Source organism: Oncorhynchus mykiss, chromosome 20, assembly GCF_057628025.1.
Source record: "Oncorhynchus mykiss isolate SJ-2025 chromosome 20, ASM5762802v1, whole genome shotgun sequence".
NCBI classification, from domain to species: Eukaryota; Metazoa; Chordata; class Actinopteri; order Salmoniformes; family Salmonidae; genus Oncorhynchus; species Oncorhynchus mykiss.
This window is the reverse complement of record NC_143041.1, coordinates 8,859,519-8,879,466: the sequence shown is the minus strand read 5'-3', so window position 1 is coordinate 8,879,466 and position 19,948 is coordinate 8,859,519. Positions and strand designations below refer to the sequence as shown.

Below are 19,948 nucleotides of genomic sequence, written 5' to 3'. Positions count from 1 at the left end.
ACTGTTGGAACTAGAAGCACAAGCATTTCGCTACACTCGCAATAACATTACATTGCTACCTGACAACTTTATGGTTTTTACTTTTTAATTATCGTTTATATTTTTAGTTTTTCCCTCACTCAACTTTTTTTCATTCAACTTTTTCACTCCGGACGTTTTATCTGAATATGGTTCGTCAGGACCTCCACCAGCCGAAGCTAAGTAGTGACATTAACATGATGCCTTCTAATTGCAGTCGCTGTACTCATAATATACAGGAGAACGATCGCCTTACGGCGAGGATAGCTGTACTACGAGCCCAGCTTCAGACGCAATCGTTAGGCATGGGTAATTTCAGTGTAGGAAAGGATGAAACAGCGTCTGTGCCACCAGTAAGTACAGATAGTAACGTTAGTATAAATCCCCTCGCACGGTCCCAGCAGCCGGACAACTTTCTCACGGTTTCTGGAGGGAAATGCTGTAGGAATGCTCAACCGGTGTCGCTCATTCAGCCGACAGAAACTTTCAACCGGTTTTCCCCATTAAGCAGTGAGTCGGAGTCTAAGGCCGAGCCTTCTCTAGTTCTACTCCTCCCGTTACGGGGTCTGAGATGCCGAAGGCTCCCACCATTAGCTTGACAAATTGAATACCCTAGTCATTGGCGACTCCATTACCCGCAGTATTAGACTTAAAACGAATCATCCAGCTATCATTCACTTTTTACCAGGGGGCAGGGCTCCGACGTAAAGGCTAATCTGAAGATGGTGCTGGCTAAAGCTAAAACTGGCGAGTGTAGAGAGTATAGGGATATTGTTATCCACGTCGGCACCAACGATGTTAGGATGAAACAGTCAGAGGTCACCAAGCGCAACATAGCTTCAGCCTGTAAATCAGCTAGAAAGATGTGTCGGCATCGAGTAATTGTCTCTGGCCCCCTCCCAGTTAGGGGGAGTGATGAGCTCTACAGCAGTCTCACAACTCAATCGCTGGTTGAAAACTGTTTTCTGCCCCTCCCAAAAGATAGAATTTGTAGGTAATTGGCCCTCTTTCTGGGACTCACCCACAAACAGGACCAAGCCTGGCCTGTTGAGGAGTGACGGGCTCCATCCTAGCTGGAGGGGTGCACTCATCTTATCTACCAACATAGACAGGGCTCTAGCTCCACAATGAAATAGGGTGCAGGTCAGGCAGCAGGCTGTTAGCCAGCCTGCCAGCTTAGTGGAGTCTGCCACTAGCACAGTCAGTGTAGTCAGCTCAGCTATCCCCATTCAGACCGTGTCTGTGCCTCGACCTAGGTTGGGCAAAACTAAACATGGCGGTGTTCGCTTTAGCAATCTCACTAGAATAAAGACCTCCCCCATTCCTGCCATTATTGAAAGAGATCATGATACCTCACATCTCAAAATAGGGCTACTTAATGTTAGATCCCTCACTTCGAAGGCAGTTATAGTCAATGCACTAATCACTGATCATAATCTTGATGTGATTGGCCTGACTGAAACATGGCTTAAGCCTGATGAATTTACTGTGTTAAATGAGGCCTCACATCCTGGTTACACTAGTGACCATATCCCCCGTGCATCCCGCAAATGTGGAGGTGTTGCTAACATTTACAATAGCAAATTTCAATTTACAAAAAAAACTACTACGTTTTCGTCTTTTGAGCTTCTAGTCATGAAAGCTATGCAGCCTACTCAATCACTTTTTATAGCTACTGTTTACAGGTCTCCTGGGCCATATACAGCGTTCCCCACTGAGTTCCCTGAATTCCTATCGGACCATGTAGCCATAGTAGATAATATTCTCATTTTTGGTGATTTTAATATTCACATGGAAAAGTCCACAGACTCACTCAAAAAGGCTTTCGGGGCCTTCATCGACTCAGTGGGTTTTGTCCAACATGTCTCTGGACCTACTCACTGGCACAGTCATACTCTGGACCTAGTTTTGTCCCATGAAATAAATGTTGTGGATCTTAATGTTTTTCCTCATAATCCTGGACTATCGGACCACCATTTTATTACGTTTGCAATCACAACAAATAATCTGCTCAGACCCCAACCAAGGAGCATCAAAAGTCATGCTATAAATTCTCAGACAACCCAAAGATTTCCTTGATGCCCTTCCAGACTCCCTCTGCCTACCCAAGGACGTCAGAGGACAAAAATCAGTTAACCACCTAACTGAGGAACTCAATTTAACCTTGCGCAATACCCTAGATGCAGTTGCACCCCTAAAAACTAAAAACATTTGTCACAAGAAACTAGCTCCCTGGTATACAGAATATACCCGAGCTCTGAAGCAAGTTTCCAGAAAATTGGAACGGAAATGTCGCCACACCAAACTGGAAGTTTTCCAACTAGCTTGGAAAGACAGTACCGTGCAATATCGAAGAGCCCTCACTGCTGCTCGATCATCCTATTTTTCCACCTTAATTGAGGAAAATAAGAACAATCAGAAATGTATTTTTGACACTGTCGCAAAGCTAACTAAAAAGCAGCATTCCCCAAGAGAGGATGGCTTTCACTTCATAAATTCATGAACTTCTTTGAGGAAAAGATCATGATCATTAGAAAGCAAATTACAGACTCCTCTTTAAACCTGCGTATTCCTCCAAAGCTCAGTTGTCCTGAGTCTGCACAACTCTGCCAGGACCTAGGATCAAGAGAGACACTCAAGTGTTTTAGTACTATTTCTCTTAACATAATGATGAAAATAATCATGGCCTCTAAACCTTCAAGCTGCATACTGGACTCTATTCCAACTAAACTACTGAAAGAGCTGCTTCCTGTGCTTGGCCCTCCTATGTTGAACATAATAAACGGCTCTCTATCCACCGGATGTGTACCAAACTCACTAAAAGTGGCAGTAATAAAGTCTCTCTTGAAAAAGCCAAACCTTGACCCAGAAACTATTTTAAAAACTATCGGCCTATATCGAATCTTCCATTCCTCTCAACAGTTTTAGAAAAAGCTGTTACGCAGCAACTCACTGCCTTCCTGAAGACAAACAATGTATACGAAATGCTTCAGTCTGGTTTTAGACCCCGTCGTAGCACTGAGACTGCACTTGTGAAGGTGGTAATTTACCTTTTAATGGCGTCAGACCGAGTCTCTGCATCTGTCCTCGTACTCCTAGACCTTAGTGTTGCTTTTGATACCATCGATCACCACATTCTTTTGGAAAGATTGGAAACCCAAATTGGTCAACACGGACAAGTTCTGGCCTGGTTTAGATATTATCTGTCGGGAAGATATCAGTTTGTCTCGGTGAATGGTTTGTCCTCTGACAAATCAACTGTAAATGTCGGTGTTCCTCAAGGTTCCGTTTTAGGACTACTATTGTTTTCACTATATATTTTACCTCTTGGGGGTGTCATTCGAAAACATAATGTTAACTTTCACTGCTATGCGGATGACACACAGCTGTACATTTCAATGAAACATGCTGAAGCCCCAAAAATGCCCTCACTAGAAGCCTGTGTTTCAGACATAAGGAAGTGGATGACTGCAAACGTTCTACTTTTAAACTCAGACAAAACAGAGATGCTTGTTCTAGGTCCAAAGAAACAAAGAGATCTTCTGTTGAATCTAACAATACATTTTTATGGTTGTACAGTCGTCTCAAATAAAACTGTGAAGGACCAGGGTCAGTCTGTTATATCTGGCTATGGAACACTGACCTGTTCACCGGACGTGTTACCTTGTCCCAGACCAACTGTTTTCAACTCTCTAGAGACAGCAGGAGCGGTAGAGATACTCTTAATGATCGGCTATGAAAAGCCAACTGACATTTACTCCTGAGGTGCTGACCTGTTGCACCCTCGACAACTACTGTGATTATTATTATTTGACCATGCTGGTAATTTATAAACATTTGAACATCTTGGCCATGTTCTGTTATAATCTCCACCCGGCACAGCCAGAAGAGGACTAGCCACCCCTCATAGCCTGGTTACTCTCTAGGTTTCTTCCTAGGTTTTGGCCTTTCTAGGGAGTCTTTCCTAGCCGCCGTGCTTCTACACCTGCATTGCTTGCTGTTTGGGGTTTTAAGCTGGGTTTCTGTACAGCACTTTGAGATATCAGCTGATGTAAGAAGGGATATATAAATACATTTAATTTGATTTGAACATCTGCTAACTATGTGTATGTGACCAATAACATTGTATTGGATTTGAACTGAATAACACCATGGCAGAGGGTTCAGTCCTCCTAAGGAATAATATCTTTACCACAATCTGTATCCATCAGAAGGTTGGATAGTTCCAGTGGGGGGGGATTCGATTATGCAGGGCACTGGGCAAGGTCATCGGCGAATGCAGGGAGGGAGGAGCACCATTCTCAAATGGAACAATAGGCAAATCTGTGCCACTAGGTAATTTTGTCAACAATGGTGCATCGACCAGAAACATACAACATCTCTTTTCCATAAAATAAATGTTTGAATTTTCTATTCTATTTTTCATTGGGAAGGCAGATAAAGCATTTTTATTAAAAGCAATCACTTTTGCATGGGAAAACACAGAATCCTACTAATTACTACACGTGCTTAATTACGTCACTTTTGTTTTGAAGCCATCTTCGTGTTGGGCTATGAACGGAGCACCTGGCTCACGACCGGGAGGCAACCCAATTCCAAATCGAATGCAATCAACTTTTAGCTGACACATAACATGCCTATACCGCTGCCCGGGCGAGATTGATCAAACTCCCTCATTGACTCTTCCAGCGTTCTAAAATGTCATCCAGACAATCCATGCTCTCGCATGGTGCCAATTACTGCAATCGTGCACACATTTACATGACGATTCCCCACAGACTGTTATGCAAATGAACTTTGCGTTTTGAATGCGGTAGTTGAGAGATGATTCAAAAACATAATGGGAAACATAATGACCAGGTGACAAAACACTCAGATCCTGAGCTTGGAGAGTGAGAAAGATCTATTTGCATGAATTAACTTCTATCATTTCCACGCTAGTGTTATATACCATGAGAAGGAGACTCCATAAATGGTGTGTTTGCTCTACTTTCTATAGCTCTAGCAGAACAGTTGCTTCTGGGCTAAACTGTAGTGTTGCTGATCTGCATGCTTTACATTCAGTAGCTTTCCATAGCTTTATCAGAGAAGCCTACCTATGCATCAGGATCAGAATCACCTTTATTCACCAAGTACATTTACACATACCCAGAATTTTACTTGGTGATATGGTGCTGCTAGCAATAGACGACATATAGACGCAGAAACAGACAGAGGAATTTACACAAAGTTGACATATTTTATATACAAATAGATAGTTTGGCATAGAACTGTAGCGTATGAGTGAATTTACAGTATAAATATACACATATATTTACATGTATGTATATATATATATATATATATATATATATATATATATATATATATATATATATATACTGCTAAAAAAAATAAAGGGAACACTTAAACAACACAATGTAACTCCAAGTCAATCACACTTCTGTGAAATCAAACTGTCCACTTAGGAAGCAACACTGATTGACAATACATTTCACATGCTGTTGTGCAAATGGAATAGACAACAGGTGGAAATTATAGGCCATTAGCAAGACACCCCCAATAAAGGAGTGGTTCTGCAGGTGGTGACCACAGACCACTTCTCCGTTCCTATGCTTCCTGGCTGATGTTTTGGTCACTTTTGAATGCTGGTAGCATACAACCCACACAAGTGGCTCAGGTAGTGCACCTCATCCAGGATGGCACATCAATGCGAGCTGTGGCAAGAAGGTTTGCTGTGTCTGTCAGCGTAGTGTCCAGAGCATGGATGCGCTACCAGGAGACAGGCCAGTACATCAAGAGACGTGGAGGAGGCCGTAGGAGGGCAACAACCCAGCAGCAGGACCGCTACCTCCGCCTTTGTGAAAGGAGGAGCAGGAGGAGCACTGGCAGAGCCCTGCAAAATTACCTCCAGCAGGCCACAAATGTGCCTGTGTCTGCTCAAACGGTCAGAAGCAGACTCCATGAGGGTGGTATGAGGGCCCGACGTCCACAGGTGGGGGTTGTGCTTACAGCCCAACACCGTGCAGGACATTTGGCATTTGCCAGAGAACACCAAGATTAGCAAATTCGCCACTGGCGCCCTTGTGCTCTTCACAGATGAAAGCAGGTTCACACTGAGCACATGTGACAGACGTGACAGAGAACGTTCTGCTGCCTGCAACATCCTCCAGCATGACCGGTTTGGCGGTGGGTCAGTCATGGTGTGGGGTGGCATTTCTTTGGGGGGCCGCACAGCCCTCCATGTGCTCGCCAGAGGTAGCCTGACTGCCATTAGGTACCGAGATGAGATCCTCAGACCCCTTGTGAGACCATATGCTGGTGCGGTTGGCCCTGGGTTCCTCCTAATGCAAGACAATGCTAGACCTCATGTGGCTGGAGTGTGTCAGCAGTTCCTGCAAGAGGAAGGCATTGATGCTATGGACTGGCCCGCCCGTTCCCCAGACCTGAATCCAATTGAGCACATCTGGGACATCATGTCTTGCTCCATCCACCTGATGAGGGGTTGCACCACAGACTGTCCAGGAATTGGCGGATGCTTTAGTCCAGGTCTGGGAGGAGATCAGGAGACCATCCGCCACCTCATCAGGAGCATGCCCAGGCTTTGTAGGGAGGTCATACAGGCAAGTGGAGGCCACACACACTACAACCCACACAATTTTGAGTGTGACTCCAAATCCAGACCTCCATGGGTTGATACATTTGATTTCCATTGATAATTTTTGTGTGATTTTGTTGTCAGCACATTCAACAATGTAAAGAAAAAAGTATTTAATAAGAATATTTCATTCATTCAGATCTAGGATGTGTTATTTTAGTGTTCCCTTTATTTTTTTGAGCAGTGTGTATGTATGTATATATATATATACAGTGCCTTGCGAAAGTATTCGGCCCCCTTGAACTTTGCGACCTTTTGCCACATTTCAGGCTTCAAACATAAAGATATAAAACTGTATTATTTTGTGAAGAATCAACAACAAGTGGGACACAATCATGAAGTGGAACGACATTTATTGGATATTTCAAACTTTTTTAACAAATCAAAAACTGAAAAATTGGGCGTGCAAAATTATTCAGCCCCTTTACTTTCAGTGCAGCAAACTCTCTCCAGAAGTTCAGTGAGGATCTCTGAATGATCCAATGTTGACCTAAATGACTAATGATGATAAATACAATCCACCTGTGTGTAATCAAGTCTCCGTATAAATGCACCTGCACTGTGATAGTCTCAGAGGTCCGTTAAAAGTGCAGAGAGCATCATGAAGAACAAGGAACACACCAGGCAGGTCCGAGATACTGTTGTGAAGAAGTTTAAAGCCGGATTTGGATACAAAAAGATTTCCCAAGCTTTAAACATCCCAAGAAGCACTGTGCAAGCGATAATATTGAAATGGAAGGAGTATCAGACGACTGCAAATCTACCAAGACCTGGCCATCCCTCTAAACTTTCAGCTCATACAAGGAGAAGACTGATCAGAGATGCAGCCAAGAGGACCATGATCACTCTGGATGAACTGCAGAGATCTACAGCTGAGGTGGGAGACTCTGTCCATAGGACAACAATCAGTCGTATATTGCACAAATTTGGCCTTTATGGAAGAGTGGCAAGAAGAAAGCCATTTCTTAAAGATATCCATAAAAAGTGTTGTTTAAAGTTTGCCACAAGCCACCTGGGAGACACACCAAACATGTGGAAGAAGGTGCTCTGGTCAGATGAAACCAAAATGGAACTTTTTGGCAACAATGCAAAACGTTATGTTTGGCGTAAAAGCAACACACCATCCCCACTGTCAAACATGGTGGTGGCAGCATCATGGTTTGGGCCTGCTTTTCTTCAGCAGGGACAGGGAAGATGGTTAAAATTGATGGGAAGATGGATGGACCCAAATACAGGACCATTCTGGAAGAAAACCTGATGGAGTCTGCAAAAGACCTGAGACTGGGACGGAGATTTGTCTTCCAACAAGACAATGATCCAAAACATAAAGCAAAATCTACAATGGAATGGTTCAAAAATAAACATATCCAGGTGTTAGAATGGCCAAGTCAAAGTCCAGACCTGAATCCAATTGAGAATCTGTGGAAAGAACTGAAAACTGCTGTTCACAAATGCTCTCCATCCAACCTCACTGAGCTCGAGCTGTTTTGCAAGGAGGAATGAGAAAAAATTTCAGTCTCTCGATGTGCAAAACTGATAGAGACATACCCCAAGCGACTTACAGCTGTAATCGCAGCAAAAGGTGGCGCTACAAAGTATTAACTTAAGGGGGCTGAATAATTTTGCACGCCCAATTTTTCAGTTTTTGATTTGTTAAAAAAGTTTGAAATATCCAATAAATGTCGTTCCACTTCATGATTGTGTCCCACTTGTTGTTGATTCTTCACAAAAAAATACAGTTTTATATCTTTATGTTTGAAGCCTGAAATGTGGCAAAAGGTCGCAAAGTTCAAGGGGGCCGAATACTTTCGCAAGGCACTGTATATATATATATATATATATATATATATATGCAGAGGTAGGGATGCTCTGTGACATAATGCATTTAAGGTAGTGCATCTAACAAAGTTACCAACACCCACGGATTCTACACAAACCCCACACAATTCCTCTTTGAGCATCTTACATGTCTCCAATGCTCCACATTTCCATTGGGACACATATGTGTGTTAGTGCTAGTGCTGGCCCCTAGTCTCTGTGACAAGCATGTTTATCCTGCATTAATCCCTTTCCTCTGCTTTAACCCACCACTTAATGCTGTTGTCTATCCTATTAATGTGTCAATCGCTTCAAAATCCTCCAATAACATAATCCTTCCTGCACGATTCTGATGAGAGGTATAAACATAGAATTAGAATATAAACTGGACATGAACCTTCTTATGACGGTCCAGAGGTCAGCCATGTTAGTCAGGGAGTTGGTCAACCATGGCTTTGCCAGTGCTGTGATAATATATTGTGTAAAACAATGAATGCAAATAATTTATCTACACTGTATGTGTTTTAGCTAGCCAGACAATTTTAGAGGAATAATTCCATTAATTTTTTTAATTAACTGCCAATATGCCAACATTCCATTCAAATGATGCAGTCAATCCACAGCCATATAGTTGCTGAAATCAGTTGAAGACTGAGTTTAGAAAGTTTTAAATGCAACAAGTACTGATATTGTATCATATAATAACACTCAAAGCTTTCCAAGAAAACAACATCTGAGACATTCATGGTCTGTTTACATATATTTTAGAGGCTATTTATGCAGAAAATATGTATAAAACCTGTATAAACTCTATTTATAATTATATGACAGTATTTTAGATTGACTATAATTCCATTGCACAATTTCTGATACATCACATGCCTTTCTTTTATTTTCCTACATAATTAAAAGCAGGAAATGCATCACCTAGGAAGCTGCTGACATTCATTCCAATTAGACTGGTTTTGAATTTCTCCCTGACCAAGATTGCTGTAATTTTGGCCTCATTACGGAACTTTGAGGGTTCATGACATAGCCCCTCTAGTAATATAATAAGATCTCTCTGGGTAGAAATATATTGGACAAAAATATAAACACAATGTAAAGTGAGCTGAAATAAAAGTTCCCATAGATTTTCCATACACACAAAAAGCCTATTTCTCTCAATTTATTTGCACAAATTTGTATAAATCCCTGTTAGTGAGTATTTCTCATTATCCATGATAATACATCCACTTGACAGGTGTGGCATATCAAAAAGCTGATTAAATAGCATGATCATTAAACACACAAGGTGCACACCTTGTGCCGGGGACAGTAAAAGGCCACTCTAAAATATGAAGTTTTGTCACACAGCACAATACCAGGTGTTTCAAGTTTTGAAGGAGTGCACAATTCATATGCTGACTACAGGAATACCCCCCAGAGCTGTTACCAGAGAATTTAATTTTCATTCATTTTAGAGAATTTGGCAGTATGTCCAACCAGCCTCACAACTGCAGACCAAGTGCAACCACGCCAGCCCAGGACCTCCACAGTTCTGCATACTCACGAGACCCATTGAGCATGTTTGTGATGCTCTGGATTGATGTGTACGACAGCGTGTCCCAGTTCCCATCAATATCCAGCAACTTTGCACAGCCCTTGAAGTGGAGTGAGACAACATTACACAGGCCACAATCAACAGCCTGATCAATTCTATGCGAAGGGAATGTGCCGCCTAATTAATTTATTTCAATTGACTGATAACTCAGTAAAATCTTTCAAATTGTTGCATATTGCCTTTATATTTTTGTTTTTTGTTCAGTGTACATGGGCATGGGGAGACAGGGTTTGAGTTACCATGAAGACACTGATTAATTAAAGATGAACTCAAGCCACTTTAATAGTTTTGTTGAGAAGGGGATAATGGGAGAGGGGGGGGGGGGGGGCTGGAGAGAGAGAGAGCTCAAAATTACAGCTTAACTGGTTTTACATTGTCTTACTCAGATGTCGTACAACATGGATCCACAGTCAGCAGGGGATAAACTCCCTTTTAATCTGTTAATTTAGATAAGATGCAATTTTTCATCTATATAAATGTGGATAAACACATCCTTTTTCTTAGGATAAAACACAGGACAACTATGACACAGTTCCGGAGTGATGTAATCATAACACCCAAGGTATTGCATCTGGACTTGTCTTGACTGTCTCGTCTCATGCCTGCCTCCCTGAAATATTTACAATATTAAATGATGAGAAAATACTGCCCTCTAACGTTAATGACCTAAAGGTGGCTGTAGAAATATTAAATTTACCGCTAGGTGGCGTCTCTTGACAGTCCTTTGAAAATTCCTCTATCCAATCTACAGTAAACGGAAATGACTTGCATGGAATGGGAGTTACAGCTTCCGTTGTCTGAGGGCGTTTTTTCAAGTTTAGCACCAGAGATTTTTTGGGTGGTGGCTGCTTGTTTTACAAGTTTAGAATTCCACCAAGTTATTGTTGAGGACACTGATTTGAAGGAATTATACTAATTTCCAAACTATCGTAACTTGGGCCCTCTAATCGAGGCTTCAAACCTTGTTTTTCCCCGTTGGGGCAACTAACGAGTGGTTAACCGATCAGCTCAAATTTTATCTAGCTAGCTGAGAGAGGCGTCAGATGCAGGCCATCAAGTGTGTTGTAGTGGGGGACGGGTAAGTTTAACCTACATTTGTCTAGTTAGCTATGTTTATAAAATGTCTTACAATATAAGTTATGGTGTAGAATATAAATTATAATATCAAAATTGTTTCTAGTAGCCCTTAGTTTGCTTGGTACTTTGCTAGCTAACTGGTGACAACTGTTGTCACTGTTTCCAGCTTGCTAACGACACATTTGTCTGTAAACTTGTGGCATGTTGTAATTTAGCTTAGCTAGCGTAATTGCTACCTACTGCTAACTGTTCAGCATTCTCGTTTGCTGTTTATGGTTACGCAGCTATATGCACTATTTTCTCAGACAGGGATATGCAAAAAAAATACATTTCCAATTCACACATCCGTATCAATACGCACCCACCATATTATCATTAGCTATTAAATTGTGCTTAGCAAGCTAGCAATCCTTTAGGGTGGGTTGCCCAAACATGGTTTAAATTAATCTTAGATTAGACCTCATTTAGATTTTGTATATCTAGGTTTATAGCTAGCAACTTTGCCTAATTTCAGTTTGTGACAAAACAAGCAAGTGTAGTGTAGAGAATCATTGTACCATTATTAACAGCTGTGAATATATATTTTACATAACCAGAAATTCTGTATTTTCAGCTGGTTGAAGCTGGTGAACAAAACAAAGTGAAAGACAAATGTAATTTAAGAATGGGCAGCATACACATAGTGCACACAGAACATATTTTTAGACTTGCTTACAATGAGAATGACATCTATAACTCACATCTATGTACATTTGGTCAGATCGCCCAAAATGTTACATACTGCAACTAACTTTTTGGGAGACCTGACCAAATGTACGTAGTAGATATGTGAGTTGTACATCTGTCATTTGCACGGTTTGCCAATAGATCCTCCAAACACCGGCTTCTTGGGCATTATCACTTAATTAAATAACTAAACTATGATTAGTGACACGTGTCATACATAATACATTCAACATAGCAATATGTTCTAATTTTATTCATATGGAAACAAACCAGCACTGGTCATTGCTAGTTTGCTAGATAGCTAGCAAAGTGAGTTTTCGAGCTTTTTGAAATTTGTGAAATTAGTTAATGTTACCTGGCTAGTTGAGTTTTACAAACATAAGCCGCAGGAGCTGAAATTGGTAATCGCTCTGAAAACACAGCACATACACTGACATGATAAACTTAAACATCCTCCAGTGGCAGTTTTAGATTTAATCCCTAACCTACTTTTACATTTGACTTTAAAACAGTGGAGCAACATGATTACATTTGATTTTTGTTTATAAAAGGATTACATTTAACTAGGATTAATTTAAGCCTACTGAGTGGCGCAGTGGTCTAAGGCACTGCATCGCAGTGCTAGCTGTGCCATTAGAGATTCTGGGTTCGAGTCCATGTTCTTTTGCCAGCCGGCCGTGACCCGGAGACCCATGGGGCGGCGCACAATTGGCCCAGTGTCGTCCAGGTTAGGGGAGGGTTTGTCCACCAGGGATGTCCTTGTCCCATCGCGCACTAGCGGCTACTGTGGCAGGCCGGGCACGCTGACACGGTCGCCAGGTGTTACTGTTTCCCTCGACACACTGGTGCGGCTGACTTCCGGGTTAAGTGGGCATTGTGTCAAGAAGCAGTGCGGCTTTGTTGGGTTGTTTCGGAGGACGCGTGGCTCTCTGCCTTCGCCTATCCCGAGTCCATACGGGAGTTTTAGTGACGAGACAAGACTGTAACAGCCAATTGGATAACACAACATTTTGGGGAAATAGGGAGTAATTTACAACTAGGTTTCAAGTTTGGTGCAACAAGATTTATAGATAAACTGGGTTAAATCAAGGTTTAAGAGTATCCATGATGGTGCAACCCAACCTAAATGTCTGCTGCATGTTCTTATTGAGCTACACCACCCAATCTTATTTAGGACATTGTGATTGGGACTCAAATGTGTCATTCTGCAGACATTTTTCAGTTGAACTCATTGTCTTAAGTTTGCCAGTTACACCCCATTCAAGTTCTCCTTTCAGTTTTGAAATTGACAAAAACAAAACTGAAGCCAGGTGGCTTATTTCTCCTCTTCATTCCTCCATCTCTTTATGCTTCTCTCCTCCAGAGCTGTGGGTAAAACATGCCTGCTCATCAGCTACACCACCAACGCGTTCCCCGGGGAATACATCCCCACAGTGTAAGTACACTCTCACTCTATCCCCCCACTCCCTCATCGTAGCAGGTGCCCCACACGAGAAACATAGAATGCCAACATTAACATTCAGAACTGTTATATTTTATAGTCAGATGTGGGGGTTTTTCTCCTGATGATCAGGAAATTCTATATTTGGCCTGTCGAATCATTGAAATTAACTCGTTGCCTTTATTTCTTGGTGGTGTGCTGATCACATCCATTGATGTCAATGTGGTGTATCTCTCTCTAGCTTTGACAACTACTCTGCCAATGTGATGGTAGATGGGAAACCAGTGAATCTGGGTCTATGGGATACAGCAGGACAGGAAGACTACGACAGACTCAGACCACTGTCCTATCCACAGACGGTAAAACAACAGGATAAATGTACTGTGTCCTCTAGGTCACTAGTGTCAGCAATGAAGACAGTCAAGCGACTTTACTGCGTCTCAAAGTATCAAACAAATTTTCAGATGTTTCTATGGGTACAGCCAAACAACGGAAGTGATGGGATTCGACTTTCGCTTTACTTCCTTACTGCAGTTTGCCAGTTCGCTGGTTGCAAACTTGGTGCGGTAAATTATTTGGAGTCAATTTATAGAGCATAAAAGTAAAGTAAACAAGTTTAATTTTGTATTTATTTCCTTCAAGTTTGCTAACGTTAGCTAGACCTACTAGTTGTACTGTTGTGATAATGTTAGTTGTGTCAGAGTTAAGGGCCATCCACAAAGCCAATAACGATAAACTATAGCCTACATAACTATAAAACCTTGGTGAGCATCCACACTAGGGGAAGGTTTATCGTTCTACAGTCCTACAGATGTCAATCAACTGATCAACGCATCGTGCTGCCTATTAAAAAATTTTATGTTATAGGCTTTTAAGCCTAGTATAAAAAAAATATCAAGATAAATATTCTAGAGCTTTTTTCCCTGGGATTTTACGAGAAGAGGAATGGCTATCATGGAGAGGCTTGCGTAGCCTATAGCCTAAACAGCTGGAAAAGACAGGCTAGTGATGTCTGATGTGTAGCTGAAGTAAGAAGCTAGATATTAGGCTATTCATTAGCTAAATATTAGGGCTGTAGGCTAAATAATAACCAGTCAAAGTGCAAGAAAAATAAGTTAACAGATTATGAAATGTCAGATCTGTGGGTTCCTCCAGGCTACGCTCTGTTCCCCGCGAATGCAAAGCTCCACTATTGATTAGGGCTACATTTTTACACAAGACAATTATTCTACCTGTGCTACAACAGTGCAATGAGGAATTCATTTTTGTTACCAAGTCAGTACACAATTGTCTATAAGGCTGTAAACTACAGTGATATAGGCTAGTTTGAATAAACGCTCAAACGTCCTGTTTTGTTTCATGCCGAAATAACTGCATACAGCCTAGGCCTGATTATGCAACCATTTGGATCAGTTGGGGTACATTCTCGACAATTTAGAATGGCTAGAAAGGTACATTAGCAGGCGACTCGTATGATGTATTTTGGCAGGATGTAGCCTATCGGTGTTAAGATGGGCCTACAAGGAAAATATGGGCTTCTCCTTTCCCACTCCCTGTGTGTTCTTAATGCTGTAGCTTATTTTACATTCAGCGAGCAAGTGTGCATCTCTCTTCCAATAGACTATTTTCTTTACTAATAGCCTAAGTTAGAAGCCCTTAATTCATCAGCTCAATGTTAGGCTTCATACTGCAGTGAATATATCCAGTCAATTTACACAGTGAAAGAAAACATAGTTATCAGAAATGGAAATCATAGGTAGCCTACACTGTGCGGCCCCGAGGCTGAGCTCCCAGTCCCCGGGCACGCAGCTCGAAAAGCTACTCTATGGATTCTGTTTTTTTAGGGACCAGAAATGTATCCAACCTAGGCTACAACAATGTAATTAATAATTTTCTTGTTTTCAAGTGAGTATAAAACTCTAGACTGCAAACTGCTGTGAATTGCCATTGTTATTTCAATAATCGCTCAAAAGCCTGGTGTTTTTCATGCATATTCATTTAGAAAAATAACTGCATCTAGCCTGCCTTATTGGGCAATCATTTGGATCGGTTATGGGTCTTTTCTCTGCAGTTTAGCCTACAAGGTCCAGGCACATTAGCAGGTCAGTAATATGGTGTATTTTGTCAGGATGTATTGGCTAACAGAAACATGCTAATGCGGGGATTTCTAGTGGCGCGCATATGGATTATCATAATAGGTGAGCACAGAGGAAGTTGTTTTAAAATTGCTGTCAGCTCTGCATAAAGAATCAATCCCTACAACATTGTGAATAATATAACAAGATAATCAGGGCGTTAGGGAAAGGCGTATTGAGCGTTTCTTATGGCTCAGAGGTCTGTATGAGGAGGAGAGTACAGCCTGCTTTCCACAGTACTGAAACAATGTCTGGAGCAGACATTAAGGAAGTGAAAGAGTGCTCTGTTTGCCCCACATTCTGGGCTCTGACTCCTCCCGGCAATTGAGTGTTCAGGGAAACTTTGTCCTCCTAGATAACAGTAAAGTTGTATCGCAGTGAATTGAGGATGTTCATGAACTCTGTTGTCTGTGTCATGTATGTTTTTTTTGTACCATTCATAGCTACAAAACATTAATCTCCATAAATTGTAAGTGTCAATTTTTCATGTTTGATCTTGTAATGCTGTACTCGTATGACCAAATAAATAATGCTGGTTGTTTCCTCCCCAACAGGATGTGTTTTTGATCTGTTTCTCTCTCGTGAGTCCTGCCTCCTTTGAAAACGTCCGTGCCAAGGTGAGTCATAGTCTCCGCTTTGTTTCTGTTAAGTATTAAGTTAACAGAAAAACTAATCTTGAAAATAAAAGAGAGCCGCACACTCTAGGAGCTCAGATGCAAAAATTTAATTACCGACGTTTCGACAGCCAAGCTGTCTTCATCAGGGTATAATCACAAACACTGCGGGATGAATCGTTTATATAGTGTCAAAAGACACAGGTGTCTGTAATCATGGCCAAGAGTGGCCTAATATCATTGGTTAATTCTCAAATATGAAAATGTCATACAAAGAACAGCATACAAACAACAAATGGATAGCATACGATCATAGATTAATTTGACAACACAAGCTTACAAACAATTACAATGGCAAAGTCACAATAATCACAAGAATGCCTTCAGATCAAAGTCTACGTTGAGACCGAAGGGCGCAAGGGTCTTTAAGTTAAAGATCGAGGCAGCCTCTCGTTTTAACAATAAATTATCAAGGTCACCCCCTCTCCTAGGGAGGGTGACATGTTCGATGCCAATATAACGCAGAGACGAAATCGAGTGGCCTGCCTCCAAGAAGTGGGCCGCAACTGGATAAGTAAAGTTTTTACACCTAATGGTGCTACGATGCTCTGAGATACGTACTTTTAATTTGCTCTTTGTTTTACCACAAGGACAAGTTATAAGATAAATAACTGCCTTAGTGGAGCACGTAATAACACCTTTGATTGGGATCGATTTCTGTTTGTGGGTGTTTGAAGGATCTACATTTATAAGTGCCATTACATTGAGCACAGCCATTACATTTGTAATTTCCATCCAGTAGGGGCGCAAATAGACGCTGTTCAGGAATATCTTGGGGTGGTAAATCAGTGTATCAATTGGTCTCTGAGATTTCTGCCCCGCGAGAATACGACCAAGGGAAGGTCCGAAAACACATTACCGAGACTACCATCGGATTTTAGGATGTGCCAATGTTTGTGAACAATCCCTTAATTTGTTCAGGGCACTTTGAATAGCGGGTAGTTAGAACACAAGAATGTGTCTTTTTGCGAGACTGACCTTGAAAAAGGTTTTGTTTTGAATTTTCTCAAAGGCAATATTAATCTGATCATTCTTGTAGCCCCTCTCCTTGAACTTTCTTTGTGTCTCGGCCATATTTCTGTCAATCTGATTGTTTTTTGCAAATTCTTTTGATTCGATAGAATTGGCTGTAGGGCAAACTGATTTTCAAGGGAAGTGGGTGACAACTATCAGCCCTCAACAAACTGTTACGATCAGCAGGCTTCCTGTAAAGATCAGTGTATAGGACATTATCTTCACACAAGATCAGAAGATCAAGAAAACTGATTTGACGTGTGTCAGATTGCATTAAATCTCAGATGCTCAGAACAGGAGTTAAGAAAAGCATAAAATGCCTGGAGCTGTATTAACTTAAGTATTAAGTTATCAACATGGTCATTGCTTGACAGGGTGGATTTTATCCACATTCTCAAAACAACTGATGTACTTGATAGATAGACCTCTAGTCTACAGTAACATCCTGATCCTATCCTGACTGTCTTGGCCCTGTCCTCCATAGTGGTACCCAGAGGTGAGACACCATTGCCCCAACACCCCAATCATCCTGGTGGGCACCAAGCTGGATCTGAGAGATGACAAGGACACCATCGAGAAGCTGAAGGAGAAGAAACTCACCCCCATCACCTACCCCCAGGGTCTGGCCATGGCAAAAGAGATTGGTTAGTATGCTAATAGTACTTTAGTGTCCTGTCCAGGGGGTGTACTTGTACATCAAGCTGCATCACGCTACAAAAACATCAGATAACAGATATGAGCTGTTCTGGCTCGGACGAGGCTTACTTCTTAGTAATACTTGAGGGCCCGGTATCCCGGACGTAGAGCGAACTTTTTACTGGACAACACAGCAAGGTCAATGGAGTTTCTCCATAGCTTCATTTGCAACCGGATGGGGTAGTCTTAGCTATTATTCAATTCAGGATTTTAATGAATGAAATCCCTGTTTGCTGTGATGTTGAATGCCGGCCTGTCTCCCCTCTACAGGAGCAGTAAAGTACCTGGAATGCTCAGCCTTGACACAGCGTGGCCTTAAGACAGTGTTTGACGAAGCCATCCGGGCGGTCTTGTGTCCCCCGCCCGTCAAGAAGAGGAAGAGAAAGTGTTCACTACTCTAAACGCCGCAGACAGGAAGTAGGAAGTCACACTGCAGTCTGAGCTCACCTATTGGTTGGGGGGATGAAGAAGAGGGTGAGGGAGTGTCTTAAGAGGGAAGATTCTACAGATGTCATTTTTTTTCTCTCTTGGATTGTAATTAGTACATAGTACTTAAATATGATTTTTATTATACAAATCCTAGAATTAGAGCTTTGTGAAATTCCTGCTGCCTTCTAAAAATAATAACTTTTTTTTAATGTTCTTGGACGATACTAATTGTTCTTTTCAATTTCAGTCTCTTTCCACTCTTCTCGAGTCCATATTGTTTGTTTACAGACTTCAATTGTGTAGAATTGAGGTGTTGCCAAAATTCCTACCGCATATAACGGTCATCACTTTCTTGTAGCTCCATGTACACTAAATGTAATGATTTCTTCTTGTTTTTTCTTTTGTACCATATGTGCGACCATAATTAGCAAAATCTTAAAATATCCTTTAAATGGTTCAAGAGAAATTGAAGTAAACTCTTAAAAAAACAAAAAAAAGTGTTGTAGTGTCTTCTATGTTCTATAATCATACTCTATGTAGATCAAGTAAATGTAGATCAATTGTTTCTCGTCAGGTAGATTTTATCTATCCATCCAATACATCGTCAAAATAACTGTCAATAATGGATAATAGCGATCACTTTATACCTAGGTGGATTAAATGCTTATTAGATCAATCTAAATATCAACTTACAGTACTTGCCCCTTGATCTGATAAAATAGTATTTTACATTCTACAGGTGTCTATACAGATGCACCTGAACAGGTGAATAGGAGAACCTGTTAGAAAGTGGATGGAGAATGGTTCTTTATCAGACCAATTTAGATGGATCCCTCTTGTTGGATTAAACAACGGTTTCACAAACGGTGTTTTCTGTACATAAACACAAAATACATCCATTGTATGAGTATTGTCAGTAATGGAACTGTACTGTGTAGTCTGCCAGATGTACACTCCAAACACCTGCGTGTGTCAACCTTTTTGTTATAGGCCTTCTTTGTTATAAGGTAGAATTCAACCTCATTCCCTTCAAGAACGTATGCTGTCAGCAGATGCCATCTATCCAGTCCTTTACAGAAGGTCTAGTTCTTGTGTGAAGAATCTGGACTTTGTTTGCTACTCGAAACAACATAGTTGTGAACTCATTTTAACATTAAGCTTTATCATCACTAACATCATGATGCTATGTAAACATTACCTTGTTGTTTTTGTCATCAGAGCTGCCTATTACTAGTCTGGGTACCAGTCTTTCTAGCTAACATTCCACTCCTTTCGTTTGGCCAATGGCAGGAATGTAATAGCTGAACAGGGACTATATCCAGGCTAACCTATTACTGTATCACTAAAAACTGAGCAATTTAAAATAATTCAGAAGTTGTAACTGACCATGTTGTCTTTGTCTTATTGTAGCTTCTAATTGCTGTATTTAAAATATACAGTAGTTCACCTACCAGTGAATTTTCAAAGTACTCTTTTTAATTTGAACTGAGTGAGGCTGTTCTGAGCTGTTAACAGCACAATGAAAGAAATTATACCTGATTTTTCTTTGGCTAAATGTGGTTTTATTTTGACAATAGTAGTTTTAATCTGCTGATTTTTTTTTTTTTAAAGCCAATAAATTCATTTAAAATCTCTGCCTGTCATTTTTTACTTTCTGTT

At 41.0% G+C, this 19,948-nt stretch overlaps 1 protein-coding gene across 3 annotated transcripts; it reads left to right on the top strand.

Annotated features, from left to right (window-relative positions):
• The first annotated feature begins 10,788 nt into the window (after positions 1-10,788).
• Positions 10,789-19,923, top strand: rac1 (ras-related C3 botulinum toxin substrate 1 (rho family, small GTP binding protein Rac1)). 3 transcript variants are annotated; one of them, NM_001160673.1, is given in 7 exon segments: positions 10,917-11,175; positions 13,264-13,335; positions 13,583-13,700; positions 16,031-16,093; positions 17,649-17,666; positions 17,702-17,808; positions 18,131-18,770. In NM_001160673.1, coding segments are annotated over 6 exon segments (330 nt in total). In that variant the 5' UTR covers positions 10,917-11,140; the 3' UTR covers positions 17,726-17,808; positions 18,131-18,770.
• The last annotated feature ends 25 nt before the right edge of the window (positions 19,924-19,948 follow it).

Coding starts and splice junctions, on each gene's coding strand:
- rac1 (XM_036955530.2), top strand. CDS start 11,141: ATGCAGGCCATCAAGTGTGTTGTAGTGGGGGACGG. Junction 13,336..13,582: donor GGGGAATACATCCCCACAGT/GTAAGTACACTC, acceptor ATCTCTCTCTAG/CTTTGACAACTACTCTGCCA. Junction 13,701..16,030: donor CACTGTCCTATCCACAGACG/GTAAAACAACAG, acceptor CCTCCCCAACAG/GATGTGTTTTTGATCTGTTT.